The sequence below is a fragment of the Sturnus vulgaris genome, chromosome 4 (genome assembly GCF_052056855.1).
Source record: "Sturnus vulgaris isolate bStuVul1 chromosome 4, bStuVul1.hap1, whole genome shotgun sequence".
NCBI lineage: Eukaryota > Metazoa > Chordata > Aves > Passeriformes > Sturnidae > Sturnus > Sturnus vulgaris.
This window is the reverse complement of record NC_142246.1, coordinates 25,652,956-25,675,475: the sequence shown is the minus strand read 5'-3', so window position 1 is coordinate 25,675,475 and position 22,520 is coordinate 25,652,956. Positions and strand designations below refer to the sequence as shown.

The following is a 22,520-nucleotide window of genomic DNA, read 5'->3' as shown; positions in this document are numbered from 1 at the left end:
CATTAAAATGTATTTCTTTGGATTTTAATGAGGTCAAAATGAATAGAGTTCTCATTAGCACTTCATGCTCAGTCATCAAAGTAAGGGAGCACAGTTGAATGATGAATAGTAGTGGAAATCAAAGAGGGAGCTCTATGTTTTAGAACTTTAATACAGCAGTTTTTATGATGCCTTTGAAAATAAAAACCAAGAAGATACATCTCTTTGTTTATAGCATGTTAAAATTTCCAGGTTTTATGAGCTGTGATTGCATTCTTTATTGGCTATCAGAATATTTTTTGAAATACTGCTTTTTAATATCCACCTTAACTTTACAATATTGTAATGATACAGTACACTTCATATTTCTGTGTATCTATTCATAAAGGGAATATTCTGATGGTGAGACTGTATTGTAGTTTCTGTTGAAATAGTTGGGGTTTTTATAAATTTAATATGTCATATTATTTCAGTAGGTGGCAGCATATTGCCATACAATTTTTTGTTCTGTTTTGTTCACATCAGCAGTGGTTTTATTACTTAGCAAAACTGCTAATCTGATTTGTAAATTTGGCTTTTTCTAGTAATGAGGAATTAAATTCCACCATGTATAGTGGAAGGATTATTTTATATGAATCTGTTTGGCAGAACTTTAATGGCACATCTACACAATGGCATATACAAACTATTCCCTTCCTAATCTTTAAGGTCTTAGATAAAACTGTCTAAACATGACACAATAAAACAAAGATGTCTGATAGAAACTAGAATAAGGTCAGCATCAAACATTTCCAGCTGGGGATTAGGATAAGGTGTTTACAGGTATGCAGGCCTAGCACAAGGCTGGACAAGCTAATTTTAAATTTTGTTTGAGCTGGCTAAGCTCAAATACCCCAGTCGAAATTTTGTGGTTTTATACTGAAAATTTGTGATAGGTCAGTGAGTCCTAAGCTTATTTGAATACAAGTGTTACAGTCAAGGGCCCTGCCAGTTTTCCTTGGTAGTTTACTTTCTCTAAGCCCTTCACAGATGGATAGAAGGGCAGTGTGAAGAGTCACTGCAATTGTGTTTTATTGACACATGATTCTTTATATGGAAGAGAAAAATCTTCTGGCTGCAAGATTAAGCTAACTTCAGAGAAACTTTGTACAGCCACAGGAGCCCTGCTTAGAGTCCATTCAGTAGATAATACTTAGCGTTCACTGATTTTAAGTACAGACAGTTACACTGGGACTGGGTTTTAACAAAAAAAACCAAAAAAACCTGCTCATCAGTAGGAAGTACTCTGTATAATTTTTTAAATTGAGATGCCTCAGAAGCTGATGAGCTCTCATACTATTAGTACAAAATCAAGGATAATACAGAAGTTTTAAACAGAGATCTAGCAGTTCCCAATTAAAGTTCATACAAGTCATGTGAAGAATTTGCATATATGAGACTTGTTGATTTCATTCAAGTTACTGCATCCATTAATTTATTCTCTTTTAAGTATTCTCATTACAGTTACTAAGTTATTGATCTTTTTAGAGGGCTATTTTTTCTTTTTATATACTTGATATTAACTGTCAACTTAAAAATGTGTAATCATCTTATTTCAATTTCAGCAGGTGTTCATGATTTTATACCTGATTACCAGCCCTCCCCAATGACAGACTCAGGGCTTAGTTCAAGTTCTACCTCTTCTAGCATCAGTTTAGGAAATACAAGTGCTGCCATTTCTCAACTGCACACCACAATCCTCAATGAGGTTGACATTTCAGTAGAGCAGGATGAAAAAGTGAAAACTCTTATAGAATTTATTACCTCAAGGTAAGATTTCACTTTTTATTTTTGTCAAGACACATATTTTGTGGAAAAATACTTACTATTTAGCATCATGTTGTCTAATTCTGTCTCTTTTTCATCACCAAAGTAAATGTTTTTACGTGATACACGTATAAAAATCTCTTACTTTTGACCACCCTTTCAAGTCCTGACTGTTTAAAAATATTTTGCCATTTTGTGTTCTGAATTGGGGAGGAATACATTGAGGTGATTAGGGAGCTGCAGGATTTCTGTGTGGTTTAGGGATTACCTAGTAGTAGAGAGCTGTCAATTCAAAAATGAGGAATTTGTTTCAAAGGACATCGGTAAAATCATCCAAATTTGTGCAGTTTGTATAATAGTTTGTATTAAGCTTTCAAGATGGTGCAAATCTGAAATCCTACCTGTTTCTCCATGCCTTTGATACTTTTGGTTTATCTGAGCCTAAATTTATAATTTGTCGATGGAAAGGAGTTGGGAAGAAAGGAAGTTAGGAAGTGCATAATGGTAGTAGTTGTACTGGTTCTTTCTTGGAGAGCTAACTATTGCACTATAACTATAGCAGAGAACATCTCTTCCATCTTCTTACCAGTTATTTCAGTTGGAACTGATACACTGCTTTTTACTTTGTCTTAACTTCTTGTATATTGTATAATATGGGTCAGTTGTCAAAACTCTTTCCAGCTCATCCCTGCACTACTAGATGCTTTCTTTTATGTGGTATATAGTAGATTCTTTTGCAATTAACCTTAAGGTTCAAATTTCATTTAAATGATATTAAGGACAAAGGCTATGTTTTATATTCTGTTTACCCTATTTTTATATTTTTTAGGAAAAGAGGCCCACTTTGGAATCATGAAGATGTTTCAGCCAAGAACCCTAATATAAAGAGTGCTGAACAGTTAACTGTGTTTTTAAAGCATGTGGTATCTATATTTAAACAGTCTAGCTCAGGTATGTTAGAAAACAGACAATAAATGATTGAATGTGCAAGACTGCAAACGAAATAAATACTTTTTAATGCATGTGAACACATAGCTTATCTGTAAAATCACTCTAGGTAATCACTGCTTCTAAATAATAGAGCTTTTCTTGTATATTGCTCACTTCGGTTTATGTTTCTGTTAGGACAGATTTAAATATAATCTTCTAGGAGTGACATAAAACATCTTATTAATTTCTTGTGAACACTAAATATTCAAATCATAAATATTTTATTGTCTGCAAGTCTCTTAGTGTTAAATATTTGGAATACATGTTTATATTCTTATAAAGATTTTTGAGATTAATACTTACTGAGAGAAATGTAGAGGATATGAGAATATTTTAAATTTAGGAATGACTTTGGCAATTTACTCTTCAGTAAATTCCAGTGGATTTGTTTTTTAATAAAGCAATATTGCTCGAATATTTATTTGCCTTAATAGGAGGATATCAATTGGAACATCGTCTCAGTGAAGTTGCTTTGCAAACTGCGCTTTCATGCTCCTCTCGCCATTATGCTGGGAGATCCTTTCAGATTTTCAGGGCTCTGAAGCAGCCTCTCACTCCATCTACACTTTCTGATGTTCTCTCCAGATTGGTAGAAACTGTTGGAGATGCAGGAGAAGAAGCTCAGGTATTTGAAATTTTTCCCCTACTTCATTAGAAAGCTGAGTCTGCCAAAATATGTTCAATGACAGCAAAATTGAAAAGCACAGTTTTATTAAGTTGCTTTTTATTTTTAAATGTTTCAAATATCAAAACAGTTTTAATCATTACTTTTCCTGAAATTCACCTAATTAACTGAGGAAAAGTTGTGCACGTTCTCTTCTACAGCAGTAGGCTCCTTCAGAGAGTTTGATACATTTGTTTCCTGTAGGCACCACCTCTTTCATTGTTAGAGAGTACTGGGATCAGTCATATAAGAAATTATTCAGGTTTTCTTTTGTTAAGAACTTCACCTGATAAACTGTTAACAGTCATTCAGCTTAGTGTCATTGTACATCTTAAGAGTGTGTCTATCTTTTAATACTGCAAAATGAGTCTGAATGGCTTCATCCTTCAATCCATCCTTAAAAACTATGCAAACCAGAATTAATGCTTATAAATAAATGGAAGGTTTTCCTTGTCTTGAAGCTTTACTGCTAACTTGAGCTGTCTCATGAGAATTGTGTTCTAATTGAAGCATAAAATAATTTAGTTACTGATACTAATTTTGTATTTTTATATTACTACTCAGTAGATTTTCTGTGATCTTCCTTGTGCATATTGCATAATTTATAATGGCCTGTGGCTTTCCCCAGGGTTTCGTCATAGAGCTGCTTTTGACTTTAGAATCTGCTATTGATACATTGGCTGAAACCATGAAGCATTATGATCTGCTTTCTGCCCTTTCTCAGTAAGTTCTTTTTTTAGTCAATCTTCATTATGCATTTTTTGTACATTTGAATTAATAAGAATCTGTATTGTAAATGTAATGAAATAATTTCTTGTCATCTTTGCAGAACAATTGTTTCCATATAGCAAAATTGCTTGCTCTGGTATATTTTTATCATTCTGCCTCGAGCAAAACTTGTAAGAATCTAGATTTCCTGAAAAGGACATCTTACTGCCTTTCTGATTTACCCTCTTGGGTTCAATTGTATTTTGTAAAAAAGGTATTCAAGGAGTTTCTTATGGCTCAGTTCTGAAATATTATCAGTTCTTCTTAAACTTCTTGAATTTAAAGGCTCTGAAAATGTTGGTCATTCTTAGGCCTTAGGTTTGTTGTCCACGTATAAGAAGTGTAAGTGAACAGTCTGTCTCATTTGTGTGTCTCATTATAGTTTGAGTGGTTACCTTGATGATTTTTTATCAAACTGAAAGAAAATCCCTAAATGTACAGGCATCTGTATTTATTTGACTTCCTCGCAAAGTTTTTGAAAACACTGAGGTTTCTAGGAATACATTCAATTTCTCAGTATCAGAATAGAAAGGTAGTGGGTTTCCTAGGTCAGATACCTCAGACAAATACATGGTAATAATTGTAATAATTCATTTCTCCACTTTTATCATGTCTTTAAATAAGTGATGGATCATCACTTACACATAATCTTTGACATGCTGTGGGCTAATTTTTCTGATTTTGCTGTAATTTTTAGGATATTCTGGGATTGTAAGAAATAGATTTTGTAGAAAAGATAACAGGATGCTTCAATCTTGTCCTTATTCCGTAAACATATTTCAATAATAGATACAGAAATGCTGTATTTACATGTATTATAATACTCTTAGAGTGATGAACCATAGTATTCACTGCATGTGTATGTGATTAGTGTAACATCTTTTTTCTTACTTCCCTTTTTCTGAACTCTATGTTACTAAAGTATTTTGCATGTAACATCGTGTAATACTGATTTTCATTTTAGAACCTCATACCACGATTCTGTAATGGGAAACAAGTATGCAGCTAATAGGAAAAGCACTGGACAGATAAATCTGAGCACAAGTCCCATGAATAGTGGCAGTTGTTTGGGATACTACAGCAATACAAGGAGTAATTCCTTGAGACTGAATTTGATCAGTGAGCGGAGAGGCGACCGGCGACGGAGCAACACACTGGATATAATGGATGGAAGGATAAATCATGGTGGAAGTTTGGCAAGGACTAGAAGCCTTTCCTCCCTGAGGGAGGGAGGGATGTATGATGTGCAGCCCACTACTGACCCTGTCAACTTGATGGCCACCATATTTTGGATTGCAGCTTCGTTGCTGGAGTCAGATTATGAGTATGAATACCTTCTGGCTCTCAAGCTACTCAACAAGCTTCTTATTCACATGCCTCTGGATAAATCAGAGAGTAGGGAAAAGATAGAAGAGGTGCAGAATAAACTGAAATGGAATAATTTTCCAGGCCTTCAGCAGCTTTTTCTGAAAGGCTTTACTTCAGCTTCTACACAAGAAATGACAGTTCATCTCCTCAGTAAACTCATCACAATTTCCCGGCATGCTTTGGTGGATCCTTCTCAGTTAGCAGGTATCTTTAGTAAATATGTAATAAAAATACATCTTTTCATCAAATTAAGTGGAGTCAAATTCAGTAGAAATTGTGCATTTGCCTTAAAGAAACACTTCTCTTAAACGCTTTCTGCAGTTGTCCATATTACACTGCTACAGAGTGGGAACAAGTTACAGACTATTATTATCTCCCAAGCAAGATTGCATGTAAACTTTATGTATTGATTATTGTTTGCAAGTGAGATTTAAGAGCTGTGTAATTTTTTTTCATGATCTTGTGCTAGCTAGTTCAATGAGCACTATTTACACATTTTTAGAAACAATGTGACATAGTGCCTAAAACTATCACATTTCATGGTAGTTTGGCTTAATTGGTCCGGTGATGATTTTATTTTCATCATACATTTTTATACCTAGTACAGACATATTTATATGCATTGTTCATACACACATACTTAGGTAAATGTGTATACATAATTTATATATCTGTGTGAAAGTTTGTGTCGTGCTACAAGAGTTTTAAATACTGGCTAACTCCACATTAAATTAAGTCATATTAAAAACCGTAAGGGCTCATATAACTCTATTCGTGTATTTGTTTAGGATTTCCCCTAAACATCTTGTGCCTACTTCCTCATCTGATACAACATTTTGATAACCCTACTCAGTTTTGCAAAGAAACAGCTGACAGGATAGCAAAGGTATGTAACATGATGCTTGCAGAAGTATCCAGGAGGATATGTATACCAGTATTGTTTCTATATTTTTGGGGGGTCCCTTAAGTAATACTTCTGTGTGATTCTAATAGTGATATACACGTAACTATGAGAAGTCATATTTTAAAGATATTATCCAATCTGATTTCTGTAGCTGGACCTTGTATCAACCCCTGAGTTTGTCAATGAAAAAACTCATTTAGCTCATTCTGTAAAATATAGATTTCAATAACGAATTTTCTTACTATTGACATAAATTATTTTTTCTTACTTGCCTGATTTTTCCATTTGTAATTTTGAATGTCAACCTAATCACATTTTAAACATGCTTCCTAATTTTCTTATGAGAAGGAAGTGATTCTTACTGGTAGACAGAGAAGAAAAGGTTGTATGTTCTTTCTGTTACTTGGACACAGTGAAATACATCTTGAAATATTTCAGAGCTGTAGTGGCTGTTAAAGCAGAACATGGTGCACAACAGTTGTCAGCCAGGATGGTGTTGCAGTGGCCTGACAGAGTCTTTGTTTTAAGGAAAAATGTGCGAAGGGGAATAGGAAAGAGCTGTCTGGCACAGGAGATGCAGTTACACACCTCTGGCAGCCCTGACTGTGACATGTGAACCACTAAGCTCTGCCCAGGCTGACTCAAATCACTTGCTTGATACAAGTGCAGAAATTACTGCTGCCCTTAAACACTTGCATTACTCGAGTGAGGGATATTGGTTCATACCAAATGTATGATAAGTAGATAAACTTGGAACATGGATGCCACAGTACCAAAATGCAACAGAACTGTAGGTAGTGCTTGTGTGATTGGTTTGAGTTCACTTACTAGAAAGTAACTGAAGTGAAATCTTGGAAATGAAATCTTGGAGTGAAATCTGGGAGAAGTGCGTAATGACTCATGAATGTTTGGATTTTTAAAAAAGTATTTCTAATATATGAAATATGGTTTTGCTTTTCAGGTTTGTGCAGAGGAGAAGTCACCAACTCTTGCCAATCTGGCTCATATGATGAGTTTGTACAGTACACACAGTTATTCCAGAGACTGTTCTAACTGGATTAATGTAGTGTGTAGATACTTGCATGACTCTTTCTCAGATGCCACATTTAACCTCATAACTTATCTTGCAGAGGTAAATTTTTAATAGAAGTATCTCATGTCAATAATTCATTGCCAATTCCTAATTTCTCATGATTCTGAATATTAAGGGGAATAAAGCATGTTTTTTTTATCAGGAAAATATTACTGAAATGTTCTAGGATGTAGAAAAGGGATGACTGCTGCCATTTTGGAGTGCAGTAATTTATATATACCTTGAAATTATAATCCCTCTAGTGAAAGATCTCCTTTTGTGAGAGTGGTGTTTGGCAGTAGATGTTTATATTCTGTACTACATTAATATATGCTGTCTTGGCTTTAGCAAACTAAGCTTAATGCAAATTTTAAGAGACCTTCTTTAATCCGGTACATGTCTTTATCACAACTTTAAAAATAAATTGCAAAGTTCAGTTGTAAGTAGTGCTTAATGTAGAAAATGATAATTAAATTATGGAAATCAGTATACTATTCTGCCAGCCATTCATACAGGAAAGCTATTAAGTTCTTTGTATGAAAAACTTTATGGAGCTTGTCCTTGAAGTGTACCACTTTAAACTGATGGAGACATTGTTAAAAATGTGTTCATTCTTACGAATGACTTTATGTGTATCTATTTTGTTTGTAAAACTGCATTTACCAACCTTCTTTAAGGTGTTGCTGTAAGTGTTTTTCATATAGTTTTAAGATTCTGAATTAACATAAACACTTGTTTAGTGGGAAGTGTTTTACTATTAGGTGTTTTTGATCTGTTCTAAAAATATGCCAAAATTCAGGGGGAAAAATGAATTATAACAAAACCCATTGTGCTGTTGCATTACTGTTTTTTAGTGCTAAAGCAAAAGTTTGAAAAACAGGAAGTGGTACATTGAAGTTTCTTGAAGGGAAAAATAAATGTGCATAGAAATTAGCTGTATTTTAATGTTTGCTCTCACTTTTTGCAACCATTAAAGGCCCTAATTAAATTTTGTATTTTAAAAACCTTTTTTTAGCTGTTGGAGAAAGGTTTGTCCAGTATGCAACAGTCCTTGCTGCAGATCATATACAGTCTTCTGAGTCATATTGACCTATCCACAGCTCCAGTGAAGCAGTTTAATTTGGAAATCATAAAAGTTATTGGTAAATATGTTCAGGTAGGTACTCAGAAGAATTGTAAAAGCCTGTCTGCTCATTTTCAAAACTACACTTGAATTTTGGGGGGAATTTATTTCAGATATAAAAATAGTTCCATGTAGTCAGATTCCATAGGGCTTGTTTTTTCCTATGTACTTAATTCACTAGATGCTTTTATTTCTATTTTTCCAATGTGACTTGCATCTGGTGGAACAAGTTATCTGGGTGAATGTATATCTATTTACTGATGTATGCAGCTCATCATATGTAGTTAGAGAAGATGATCCTTCAACTATTAAAATACAAGGAAATGTTTACTGCTAAGATGCACAAATGTTTTATTTATATGCATATGTTTTAAAAAGAATGAATATTTGAATCACTCTCAGTAATATATCCATGAGGAAATTTAAGGTGCATCTTAACAAAATTGAGTACATTCTTTTCAATAAAGTCCCCAAAAGATGAACCATAGTGTTTCGCCCAAGGTAATTTAAGCCTTTGTACTCAAAACACAAATTTACTGAAAATCTATTTCACAGAAGAAAGTCTAGCATCGTACTGAAAGATTTTATAAAAATGCCTAGAGCATAAAACCATTTCAGTGCACAACATTCTCTTCTTTTTTCTCTGAATTCCATTATTGCCAAATGTATTTCAGTCAAATGGTTTAATCATAATTAACCAGGAAAAGTCATGTTCCCTGGATGTTTTGTTATTGATGGGTATGTACTTTAGATATTGTGCTCCTGTCAGAGTGCATTAGGCAAAATGAAATGATTAGCATTAGTTACAGTTTTTGTGGCCCAGCAGCTTCTTGCTTCCCTCTTACCTCTGTCTGAGTTTTCTGTGCAAGCTCACACTACCATGGAATGTAATCTTAATTCGATGTAATCTATCAAAAAATGGTACTAGTGAAAAATTTTCCAGAGAAGTCTTAACGTATTTTTGATAAAATATATTGCTATAAATGACAAAAGAAAATATCATAAATTATCATGTCTTGTTTAAATGTGCTTCTACTAAGCTTTGGGTTTTTTCAGTCTTCTGCAATGACAATGCCTGTAAATAATTGTAAGTTGCTACAGGATAGTTCCAGTTTGAGACTCCTTTTTTTATTCTTATGCTGCAGATAAATTGAGGAGATTATTGAAGACTCTCATTATCTGCAAAGAACCATAAAGCATACACTACTTAGAAAATTGAAAGGGATGTTTACTTTTTTTAATGCAATAAAAAATATTTTTACAAGCATGGTCTCCTAATTTAAAAAAAAAAAAAAAAAAGCAGACATCATGCTGATTTTAAAAATTGGAAGATTTAAGTTTCAGGCAGAATCCTTTCATTTCCAGGAGTGTAAATCTTAATCTTTGCACAAAGCTTTTATTTTATGTTTCTTCTTCTGATTCTTTCCACAGTGTGTGTAATTGAAACCACTGAATTATTTATGTTGTGTTAATCGTCTTTTTAAGGAAAGTCTGCTTAACACAGGCTCTGCCTCTTATATTCTCACACTTTTTTCAAAGCTTTTTTAAGCACTCCATTGGTTTGATACTAAAAACTTTGTAAATGTTTTCACTTCTTTGTTAAAATCTTTTGTATTTCCTCATGTATTTCAAGCAAGGAATAGTTTTGCTTGTTTCAAATTCCATTTACTCTCCCCATAACTGTAAAATAATTAAAGATGGCAAGAGGTGGAATAGTTAGTTTGAGCACTATCAGTTACTGTAGTTAAGTGATAGTTAAATATTCTTGGTTTCTATTTCCTGGGTCACGTGCTTCAGACAATGGTAAAAACCATAACATGGTGTAACTGCAGGGATGGAGGGACATGCACTGTGATCTGGTTGTGGCTGGCCCAGTGACCTGGAGCTACTGAGCCTGCTTGGCTGGACCTGACCACACACCATGGGATGGCCTGGTACTTTGCCAGTGCTTTCCTGGCACTTGAGGGTCTAAAGTTTCCCACCTGTGCTAGCCCCTTCAGCCATGTGTAATAGATCAGAGGTTTTGGGTTGGGGATTCTTACAAAATGCTACTAAACATAAAAATTGCTGTCTTGGTTGAAGGGATTGTTCTGTGATCTGTGTATGTTCTCTTCAGAGTCCATATTGGAAGGAAGCCCTTAATATTTTGAAACTGGTGGTGTCTCGGTCAGCAAGCCTTGTTGTGCCTAATGATATTCCAAAGTCTTATGGAGGTGACATAGGTTCTCCGGAAATCTCTTTCACGAAAATTTTTAATAATGTCTCCAAGGAGCTACCTGGGAAGACCTTAGATTTTCATTTTGATATATCAGAGGTAATTATTATATTTAGATGACAATGCACTTACGACTTGCTGTTACAAATTCAGGTGTTATTTTCTGTTGGCCTTCTACATTTATATGTTTTTAAATAAGTACAGTTTTTAAGAATGGCAGAGATTGAAGTTTTATGTACTTGTAAAAGAGAGTCATACTGGAAGATAAATTTCAAATTCTTTTATGATGTTTGTTTGCCTTTTCCCCCTTTTGAATATCTGGAGAGTTAATTACTAAAAGTCAGTAAGATTATTCTCAAGGATATGTGTCAGAGAGCAGACAATGCAGCTGGCTGCTGCTTGCAGCTGAACATACCAGGCTTTCAACAAATGAAGGGCTATGCATTCAAGGGCTGAGAGGATTAAAACCCTTCACAGCAGTTATTGCACGACTTGGTAGGGGGAAGGAAATTTATAGGAGGGATAGGATACAAAATGTAGGAAATTCAATATGAGAGGGATACACTTGGAGAAAGACCTCCTGTGTTTAAAATATCACCCCTACCACCAGTGATACTCATTCTACACCTGAAAAGGGGAGCATGGCCAAGTGACTGCAGTGTAATGTAGCAATGTGAAAATTGTAGAAACTTAAGAAGTGGTCAGAAGTAAGAGCTGGTTGAAGCTAACCCTAGATAATGATTGGAGATATAGATGTCTTAGGAACATTACTTAAATTGGTAAGTACATTAACTACTGAAGTTTCAGGGCTTGCAGATAATTGAGACAAGATGAATTCCCACGGAGTTCATTGGATTAGCATTTGCTGTCAAAAGAGTTGAATTTGATCATTGTTTTTTCAGAAGTGTGTATGTTTCTGAAGTTGCTGGCCTGTGAAAACACTTTGTTCATGTCAGGGAATGATTCTACAGAAAAGCTTTGCATATTTTAAACTTAGAACACAATTGGTTTTAAAGTGTGTTGAAAAATATAATTGGATTGTCAGCATAAGACGTGCATAATTCAAAGCCACACAAGTGGACAGCATGGCAGCTTGCTGCCTAGGATGCAAGTTATTCAGCTTTGTATTTCCCAGTGTACCAAGGCTCAGTGGATTAGACATGGGCTTTATAGAATGCTTACAAAAAGACAAACTCTCCTACATTCATATAATGCTAAATTCTAAAGTTTAATGTGTAGTCTTTATTAACATAGATTTGAATTTTAAGAAAGTGTTTGTTGTCTTTGCTAGACACCAATTATTGGGAATAAATATGGTGATCAACACAGCGCAGCTGGTAGAAATGGGAAGCCAAAAGTCATTGCTGTGACCCGGAGCACTTCTTCAACTTCCTCAGGCTCCAATTCAAATGCACTGGTTCCTGTCAGCTGGAAGAGACCGCAGCCATCTCAGGTACATTGTGCCTCAAACACTTTACACGTATATTAGAGACAGTGTTTGTAAATGTATTAAGAAAAAATGAATTCAAGTGTTATTTGAAGTCTGTATTATGTCTTAGCAAAACAGTAAATTAATATGGCATAAACTAAAAGCTGATACTGGTGAAAAGTAAAAAAATTTAAGATTCTTTTTAGCAGCTGTCAATATGCAATATGACTAGTTGAAAAAGCAAGTGTTTTGTATTTTTACCTGCACCTCCAGGACCTGCCTTGCTATGTGATTTTCTTTGGTATATTTTTCAGAGAAGGACTAGGGAGAAGTTAATGAATGTGCTTTCTCTGTGTGGTCCAGATTCTGGTCTTCCCAAGAATCCTTCGGTAAGTGGTGATGGTGGTTTGTTTTGGTTTTTGAACTCAACTGGCAGAATGCTATTGGGTTTTTAGGTGTTGGTGAAGTTATGAACAGTGGATTTGGACAAGCTAGTTTTGGTTCAGCAGTTCACAAATTCAATTGAAGGATGAAAAAGAAGATTCAGAAGTAATAGATTACTATTATTCTTCAAGGACTCCGGTGGGCATGGTTGTCTTTGCTGGAAAAGTGAATTGAACTAGGTCTCCCTTTTCTGACTAAATCTCTGTCTAGTCCATTATAGATAATTTTGAGAGAAGGGGTAGCAGTAGCTGAGGACTGCAAGGGTGTTGATGCTGTATTGAAAATATCATAGAATCCATTGAAAATAACCAGTGGATCATATACCTTGAAACATGATTATTTATAGGAACAATAGTCTTAACTGTTGAGTAAAAATAGATTGGGTTTACTTCTGTATAAAGAACCCCACTGGCATACTATACTTGATAGTGGTGATGACATTGGCAGCTTTTAAATTAAAGTGGATAGCCTGCCTTTGTTATAATCTAGAACATATTTTTTATTGTAGCATAGAAGTTCTTACCTGGGGAAAATATTGGTGGGAGAAAGATCTTGAATCTAGTGGAAGAAGCTAAAGTAAATAAAAATAGATGCCTGAAAGCTGAAACTAAATAGATTTTAAAAGTGTATTGAAATAGACAGAGTATTGTAATTTGTGAAGGTTATGAAACCCACAGTAGCCCAGTAGTGGATCCCTTTTAAAAGTGTACAGTCCTTCCACAGAAGTTTGTAGGTGAAAACAATATGATCTGTGTCATGCAGATGGTTATTATGATGGATTTTTTTGTTCTTAAATTTGACAGATATTGTGGTTATGAAAATGAAGTTTGGGTGATGTATTTTTCTCCCTATTTATACTTCTGTGGCTCTTAGTTACATTAAGGAGAGAATGATATCACTAATTTAAAGATGCAGTTTAAAATCCATGTAGTCTTGAAGCAAAGTGTTATCAATATAGGGGAAGTCATGCTGGCTGCCACTAATTCCATTAAAAGACAGGAAGCAGGATAGCTGACTTTTGGAGTTACAGAAATTCGAAGTTCTTATTTCTGTTTTTACCTATATCTGCAGGTTGTGTTTTCTTCTAATGAAGACTTGGAAGTTGGAGATCAACAAACTAGTCTAATTTCAGCAACAGAAGAAGTGATTCAAGAGGAGGAAGTGGCTGTAGAAGACAATACCAGTGAACAACAATTTGGAGTTTTTAAAGACTTTGACTTTTTAGATGTTGAATTGGAAGATGCGGAGGTGAGACCTTGGGGTTTCTTCTGTGTGTTTCCATTTGAGAGCATTTTAAAAATAAGGTTGTGTTGGTGCAATTCTAAGGAATTGGCAGCCCTGCTAGCTAATCCAGTTCAGAACAATTTATGACATGATGGAGCTTAGATAAGGGAAACCTGGACCAAAACTTGGAAGGGTTAAGTTGTTGCAAATTGTTGGCTGGTTTTGGGGGGTTGAGGTTTTTTTGGAGGGATTTATGTGACTTTATCTGAAAGTGAAGTGATATGACAGTGTAAGCCAATGTCAGCCTGAACACCTGGGTATCATGCAGGAGAAAACTTAATTATGGAACAGTGTGTTAAAAAAATGGCATAATCATTGTTTCTGATACGTTTCTGGATTTTGAGAACTTGGAAAGGCTTTCAAAGTAACAAACTGTATGATACATATCTCATTATATATGATTGACTTGCTCTCTATAATTGCTTGCTTTGACTTTTGCATTATATCTAGTGTATTGCAGTTCTTATATTTCCTCTACTTCTTCTGTCAAAAAGAGAGATTGGAGGTAAAACAAAATTAAGTACTGAGAAATAGTAAAGATTCTGATAACAGCTACTACTTGTTTCAGATCAATAAAAGGCTTCAGACCAGAATTTCCTGAAGCTTAAAAGTATGACTGTAAAAAGACCGGAAAGGAAAAAGTTTAAAAGTTTCTTGCAGGAAAAAGTTTCTAGTTTCTTGCAGTGGTTTTCTTACAGTCTATGCAAAATATTGAATTAGTAATGGAGATCCTTGCTGGTTATGAGTCTACAAGCTACTAAGAATATCTACGTATCAAAACACTGATTGTTCTTCTTTTGATTTATCTAGACCTCTTTACAGGGTTCCCCTACTAATTCTTTAGTTTTATCTCACTTTCCTCCTGTTTCCTGTGTATGGCTTCACTTCAGCCAGTACTTGCACCTTCTAGGAAAAGTACAGGCTCATTATGGTCTATTACATAGATGTAACCACACAGTATTCAGACACCATTTCCTATATTGAGTACAAGTAGTCAAACAGTTCAGAATTGAGGCTCAGTAGTATTAAAACATTATTTTAACACTAGACAGGACTTTGCAGATAGGATGGCAAAAGTTGAAAACTTCACCAAATAAAGTTAACCTTTAACTTCACTTACTGTGCTATTTTAATAGCAGATCATAATTAAGAAAAGACAGTTTCATTTTATTATTTGCCTGAATGCAACATGTAGTGCTGTACTGGAGAAAAAAAATAAGACCACAGATAGTACAGATTTAGGGTCTTACATATAAATCGTGCACTTGGTATAAGAGCTCTGGCTTGTTTTTTCACCAAAAATATAGAATGTTCTTTGCTGCTAATAATTAAATGTCAACAGTATGAACTGGGCTTTTGCATTAACATCTGAGTAATATCCAGATTAAACTTAAGTGTTTCAGCCCACAGTAGTAGTACTTCGTTGTATTTGAAATTATTTTGCTTTGTCATAACTTTTCATCCTCTTTTGAAGAAAAGAAATCACTTAAGAGAGAAAGAGATTACAAAGTGTTTGTTTGCCTATTTATTGAGTCACGATGACTTCTTAAGTCACCACAAGAGGTACTCTGTTAAGGAAGTTTTGGAGCCATGTTTGGGGCTAGATTTGGTGTTTTAGTAACTGCAGACTGGTGAAGTGAACTTCACCATGTTTTCAGTATTGCTTAGCTGAATTGTTGAAGGCTGATGACGTGCTTGAGAAAATCAAAGATCATTATTGTAATTGTGGATTAAAATAACAGTGCTTTTAAGATATGGATGTCAGTATGATGGATATTTGAAACCCAAATATCTCAGCTTGAAAATGCACAAAGAGAATGGTATTCAGGGTGCACTTCATTAAACTGACACAAAGTAGCTGGTAAAACAGTTAGTGACAGCATCATCTTTTCTACCCTGTATATAATTATTGTTGATAGTGTTTTGTCAGTTGGATGTGGTCAGTATAGATTCATGTGTGTTAGTTAAAGACCTTCATCAGTGTTTGTTGGAACAGTTGCTTTACGTGTTACGCTAGAGAAAATGTATCATGAGCATGCTGATTTTAGTGTTTTGTCGTCAGTTTGTTGTTTTTTTTTATTTCATTAGAAAGAGACATTATTTTAAATACTAGCTTTTTGACTAAAGCTTTTTTCCCAGAGCTTGAATCAGTCTTTTACTGTTGGCAAATCCTATGTAATAAAACATTTTTCCCTGGTTCTAGAGTATCTTTAAGTGTTTGTCCTCGTTCTTTCTAATTATATGTGTTTTCCTTTTTGCTAACCAGGAGCTGCAGGTAAGTTGCAGCCTGGTGCCCTGGCTTGTTCATCTGTTGTTGTCTGTGATGTGTTTGTACTTTCTAGTCAGATTATAAAATCAATACTGATATAGTTCTAGATTACATATTGAGTTACTTTCCAAGAAGATATTCAAAAGATTTCTACTTCCTTTGCCGTATATTTTATTTTCAAGCATTTAACAAGGTACTTAAAATTTTAATAAAACTAAAGGGCTGATTGAAACTCTGTTCATGACGCATTCAGTACTCATGTTATCACTGTCTCATTTGTGTATTAACTTAATTATGTTGAAACTCATACATACCATATGTGTGCAAACTTTTTTATTACAGGGTGAAAGCATGGACAACTTCAACTGGGGTGTTCGCAGGCGCTCTCTTGACAGTATTGACAAAGGAGACACGCCGTCCCTTCAGGAGTGTCAGTACTCTGGTAGCACACCCAGCTTGAACTTGACCAACCAGGAGGATACTGATGAGTCTTCAGAGGAAGAAGCAGCACTGACTGCAAGTCAGATACTGTCTCGTTCACAGATGGTAGGTTATTTTTCTGTGGAAGAAATATGAGAATTTAAGCTTTCCCTAGCACTTTTAATGGATAAGTGTGGCTCACTTTCAGTCTAAGTGACAGAGTAAGGAACTAAGTTAATGTGGCTAAGCTTCTTTTCCGTAACAGCATCAATGAAGGAAAAAAGTTTACCACATTGGAGGTACATAATTTATAATTTACAATTTTCGATTTTTAATTTTAGTCCTATATTAATTTTTTAGTGTATTTACACTTACTGTATTTTTTTAAATATAAGCACAAAATTGCATCTATTATATATAAAGTGTGTATCTTTATGGATTTCTAGATCGAAAAACCGCCCCAAATGCTAAATAAGATCAAGAGTATTAAGTGGTCATACGGGGGTATAAGTTGTGTTTAAGAACAGAAATTGCTAATTAAATTATGGATTTTGAAGCCTGTGTACATATAACTTAGGAAAATCAAGAATGCTGGCCACTCAGAAGTCTCTCTGCATTACACAAATGAAATTTAAAAAAAGTTGACTTGATGGGAAGCAGCTTGATGCATATGTTTCTTTTCAGACTTTAGGCAAAGCTGCCAACAAAATGCTCTGTTTTTCAATGGTTTCAGTCTAGCAAAAAGAACTTCTAAAACAAGGAAGAAAGTAATTTTCCTTAAAGGAAAAAGTTATTTTCAAAGTGAAATATTGCAGAAATGTGTGTGATGCTTGTAATAGTTCTAATGCAAAGCTGTGAAATTCTTAATATGTGAATGAATTCAAATAGCTAACAATACTGAAGCAGCCTATTTCAAAATTAATGTGTTCTTTACCTGCAGTTTTTGTTTCCTTTGAAGAATTGTGTTTTTTTCTTTTCTTAGTTAATCAGTGATTCTGCCATAGATGAAACAGTGTCAGATCATGCTGGTTTATCGCTTCAGTCTCAAGATTCCACTAGCAGTGTGGGAACAGAAGAGGTGCTTCAAATCAGAACTGAGACCCCAAGTTTGGAGGCTTCTTCTCTAGATAACTCTAGCAACCAGCTGCCTGAGGTGGGGAGAAATGTGGGCTGGTGCATGGCTGATCTGGGCTCCTTCTAGTTTTAGTAGCAACTTTGGCTTTCTTTTCAACTGAATTTTCATCTGTTACACTGATTAGTTGATTTGCTTTTAATATTTCTAACCTGTTGGCATGTTCTTACAAAATGTTCCCTCAGCATGGAGACGATTTGGATGGACTGAGGGAACTCACCACAGGTTAAAAATATTCTTGAAGGGCTGATCATGATCATTTCATGGTGCAGAATAAAACAGGCTAATATTCAAAATGCTTTTACTTGATATGGTTGAAATCCTTCTTGAGCGACATTTTCCTTCAAATACTTTTTTATTTTCCTGCCCCTGTCCCCCACCTTTTTGTTTTTGGCTTTCTTTGGGTTGTGATTGGTGCTATATGGGAATAAAACCTCAGGCCAGCTGTGTTAGCAGTTGGTTCCATTAAATAATCCTTTAGAAAGGACTACAGATGCTAGTGGTATACTTTTTTGGAAAGGCCCATGAGGACTGAGACAGATTTCAAGCTAATGGCCGCCTGCAAATCTGTGAGTACTTAAGTTTATTGTGTTTTCAAATGTTTGAATAATTTAAAATTTAAAAAGACACCCCTAATTTAAAACAAACTCTCATCTGCTACAATTTTTTCTCCAAGTGACTTGGTTTATGTTTTTTATCTCTTCATTTAAAATTATTTATGCTACTGGCAATCTTATTTGCATCATGTTAGCTAATCCCATCTTGAACTATACATACAGTTTTATTGAGTATTCCAGAAAATTGTCATTCCTATATGTATTTGATTGACCAGTGAGTGCACTGTTGTCTCTTAAGAATGAGTCTTCAGCCAGGCTGCTTTAAACAATCTACTGGTTAGCTCAAGTGACTGGGCTAGTTCAAGTTTCTAAAGGCTCTAGTTTACCTGTTTGCTACTAGAAAAATTGCTCTTACTAACAGGCAGATCACAGACGTAGCTAATATTTAATGAAGAAAACTGTAAGAACAAAAGAGGATAATAAAGGGAGAGTGACTGATTTCCTGTGATAAAATCCTCACCTTTTAAAGGTGTAATATTGTGATGTTCATAAAGTGCTTTCCCCCACATTTTTTCATATTTTCCCATTATGGTTATCTATGTACTTTTTTTAAAAAGTGTTTCATTACACTGCTGTTGATACATTGTCCCAGCTGTTGCAGAACAGCTGTGCTTAGATTGTCAAACAAATTGTTGTCACTTCTTGTGCTCATCTACAGCACGCATTTTTGATCCAATAGAATTTTGTTTGAGGAAGAACACTTAATCTGGTTGAACTTTTTTGCACACAGGATAGATGTTTTATGTTAAGATTTCAGAAGCAAGAAATCTATAAGCTGGAATTCTATAGAATGAAATTCACCACAATAAAACTTTTGCCGTCTCCATTGTTGGTGTGTGGTACATCCTCAGCTGTAACTATTTTTTACATTTTCATAGTTCTTTCTGAGACTGTCCTTAGAATTCATTGCTCTTTTGCAGCTACCTTTATAAAATCGCTATTCTGCTATAATACAGGTGGAAATATTCACACCAAAAAGCACCATTGTAATTTTAAAATCTTGAAAACATTAAACTGGGCTGTAAAATAATTCCATGATTAGGTAGCATTCAGAACAAATTGCTGTATATTAAAAAAAAAATACTGCAAGTGCATACAAATGCATTCACTAGATATGATGTGTTCCAGGTTTATTTTGTGCTTGTTAGACTATGAGGATTGGACAAATACATAGGTTTTTTCAAGCACAATTCTAATACTCAAAAGTTGTTACTCTGCAAGACTTAGCTATCTGGTTGGATTTTGTTGCTCAAAAAGAGAGCTGGCTTTTTGCCTTCTACTAGAATGAGCTTGAAAATGTGCACACTATTGACGTACCTTGAAATATTTATGAAGCCAGTAAAATTAATTTTGTTCTGAATACTTATACTGTACAACTTGTGACACAGGACAGTTGTTTTTTCCTGTGCTCCTATATTTTATGTATAAAACTCTTTCAGCACAAGCATTTCATTATATGCTAAAGTCAGTTATCAAAATGTTTTTAATATAAATAAGTATATATCAACGTTTATCTAAAACAAAATGGGAAAAATGGAAGCCATTATTCACAAACAGGATTGTGTGCTGGTTAGATGAATGGAGTTCCTTGTTTGTCTTACAGAGATGCTGTATTTAAATTAATAGTTTACAGAACTGTATTTGGCTGATTCCCAGAAAATGTAAAAAAGATATTTCACATTCCAGTTAAGAATTTACTGTCTATCTGAGAAGAATAATTTTGTTCAAAAATAAGTTTTACAAGCTTATGTGTATGAAAGTTTCTCACTAAAATGATTCTCTATTTTACTCACTTGCACTGTAGGTTTGTGAGGGAGTAGTTTACTATAAATAATTTTCCTAAGGTTCTGGCATTGGTAACTACATAACTATATAAATCACCTTTTTAAGAGACTTAAGGAATATTCATACTGATAGTAATGTCGAATGACACACTGAAAATCAGGAGTCATGGCACTATAAAGATTTAAACTTGGCAGTAAATTTATTAACTAATAAGAAGCATATTTTCAAACAAGTGTATCTCTCATATGTTCATTTACCAGTCATGATCTGTGCGACTCTGTATCCTGTGTTAACATCTATGACAGAAGTAGACCACTGGTTCAATCCAAATTATTTTGTTGAGGTCTTATAATAGTGTCCTGCATTCCCATGTGCCTCAGCTGCTCAGTAGGACAAAATTACTCTTTTGTGAAAAGAAATTCCAGATTTTAGTTTAGCAAAAGAGGCATAAGAAGTGAAGTCACTAGCTGTGTCAAATGTCAGCAATGTCACATTAAGGAGTACCATAGTCAAAGTGAGATTTGGTAAGGATTACTGTGAAAGGAAATTACATGGTTCTGTTTAAAGCTGAATTGTCTATTCTAATATGTGCACAGTTATTTGATCTGTTTCAACTGATGAAAACCGTGAAATGATGTGTATGCTTAGAGGCTGTCCAAAGGTTCCTTTGGAAGTTTTGAATATGCCAGTAGAGGAAGACTGGCATACTAAGAATGAAAATATGTGATAATTTTTGACTTTAGGAAATAGCAAGTGTTATTTTTATTCCACAGAGTAATCCAATATAAAGGTTTCAAATGAATTCATCATAAATTAATTGAATCTTAATTTGTCTGTTCAATATAGTGATGTTAATGAATATAATAATGCTAATGGAGGAAAGGAGAAAGGGTCATTCTAATATTACCTACCTGAGTTTAATTATCCTCTCTCCATAATTACCTGTTAATGAAAGCCTACATTTAGAGATTCAGGGTAAGACAATTAAAGATGCCCATATTAGCATTAATGGCAAAACAATAAAAAAAGTGGAATGTCCCTTGTCCACTGCTTATCTATTACAGTGTTGCTAAGTAGTTATGCTTTAGAAATTTGTTAATATGGAGAGTGAAAAGAACAAGAAATATTCTGGTACTTTCTCTAGACTCCAGAAGCAAGCATGAGGCAGTCATTTTGATCCTTACCTAGAAAAGCAAAATATGAAATCTTGGGTTTGTTTGATCTCACTTAGGTTGAGGTTGTTTTTATATTTTTCTATCGGTATTCTCTAACAGATTTAATTAAGTGTATTTGAGAAATTGTATTTGCTCTAAATAAGTCACATTCTAGGACATTAATGTTTATTAGAAGTTAAAAACACTACAAATATGCTGCCTGCCTTTGCCCAAGTAAAACTCTGTGAACAAGCCAAAGACCTGAATAGTTAAAGTAAATATTTGTAAATAATCTTTTATAACTATTACTTTACCATAATAAAAACTGATAAGAATACATAGGCCCTGACAGTAAAACTAATACATGACTGTATGATTCACAGGAAGGCAGTTCAGCAGTAAGGGATGAACAGGTTAGCACTGCTAGTGAAGACACTGGGTCGTACCTATTGCATGAGCAGCAAGACTGTCTGGTCTGTCACGAATCTCTGGAGCTGGAAGAGACCCCAGAACTGGTAGAGGCAGCAGCTCCTGAAAGCTATTCTGAATCTGTCTGTGAAGAAGATGTCACTCTTGCTTTGAAAGAGCTGGATGAGAGATGTGAAGAAGAAGAAGCTGACTTCTCTGGTTTGTCTAGGTAAGATTAATACTGGTTATAAGTAAAAGAAATTACATGTTATCAGTGCATTGTCTAACAGACTTTTCTATGGTATGGAGATTTCCATTAATCCCATAATACAAAAATATAAAATGATGGTTTGCATATCTGAAATAACGGTTGATCAGTTTTGCCTGTTACAGCAACTAAGCTGAATACTTTTTTCAGCAATTGTTTCAGGTACAAGAGAAACAGTTGTGCAGGAAAATATGAGAGTTCTCGAATAAAATAAATTAGCACTTTTCTTTGCCATCAGTAGGACAGAAATGTGAAAAATGAGCTGCAAATAGTATAACAGAGTAAAGCTCTTTAACTGCTCTCATTTATAGCAGCACCCAAAGACATGAAAAAACAGGAAAAAAGGTTTTTGTTTCTTTTTTTTAATCAAAGCTCCTATAGAAGTCAGGTCAGTTTGTATTTGCTCAAGGGTTATTTTCAT

General features: G+C 34.5%; 1 protein-coding gene across 12 annotated transcripts in view; it reads left to right on the top strand.

Moving 5' to 3' along the window:
• The window catches only part of FRYL (FRY like transcription coactivator), a 167,122-nt gene that overhangs the window by 125,727 nt on the left and 18,875 nt on the right, over positions 1-22,520 (top strand). For 10 of the 12 annotated variants that reach the window (XM_014887952.2, XM_014887949.2, XM_014887950.2 and 7 more), the window contains 15 exons: positions 1,584-1,788; positions 2,615-2,736; positions 3,210-3,400; positions 4,068-4,162; positions 5,172-5,779; positions 6,364-6,461; positions 7,441-7,611; positions 8,567-8,707; positions 10,791-10,988; positions 12,181-12,342; positions 12,633-12,707; positions 13,834-14,010; positions 16,658-16,861; positions 17,718-17,888; positions 21,807-22,060. In XM_014887952.2, the coding sequence (XP_014743438.1) occupies positions 1,584-1,788; positions 2,615-2,736; positions 3,210-3,400; positions 4,068-4,162; positions 5,172-5,779; positions 6,364-6,461; positions 7,441-7,611; positions 8,567-8,707; positions 10,791-10,988; positions 12,181-12,342; positions 12,633-12,707; positions 13,834-14,010; positions 16,658-16,861; positions 17,718-17,888; positions 21,807-22,060 (2,872 nt within the window). The remainder of the gene's footprint in view (positions 1-1,583; positions 1,789-2,614; positions 2,737-3,209; positions 3,401-4,067; positions 4,163-5,171; positions 5,780-6,363; positions 6,462-7,440; positions 7,612-8,566; positions 8,708-10,790; positions 10,989-12,180; positions 12,343-12,632; positions 12,708-13,833; positions 14,011-16,657; positions 16,862-17,717; positions 17,889-21,806; positions 22,061-22,520) is intronic. The other 2 variants (XM_014887954.2, XM_014887944.2) reach the window with 1 other exon arrangement.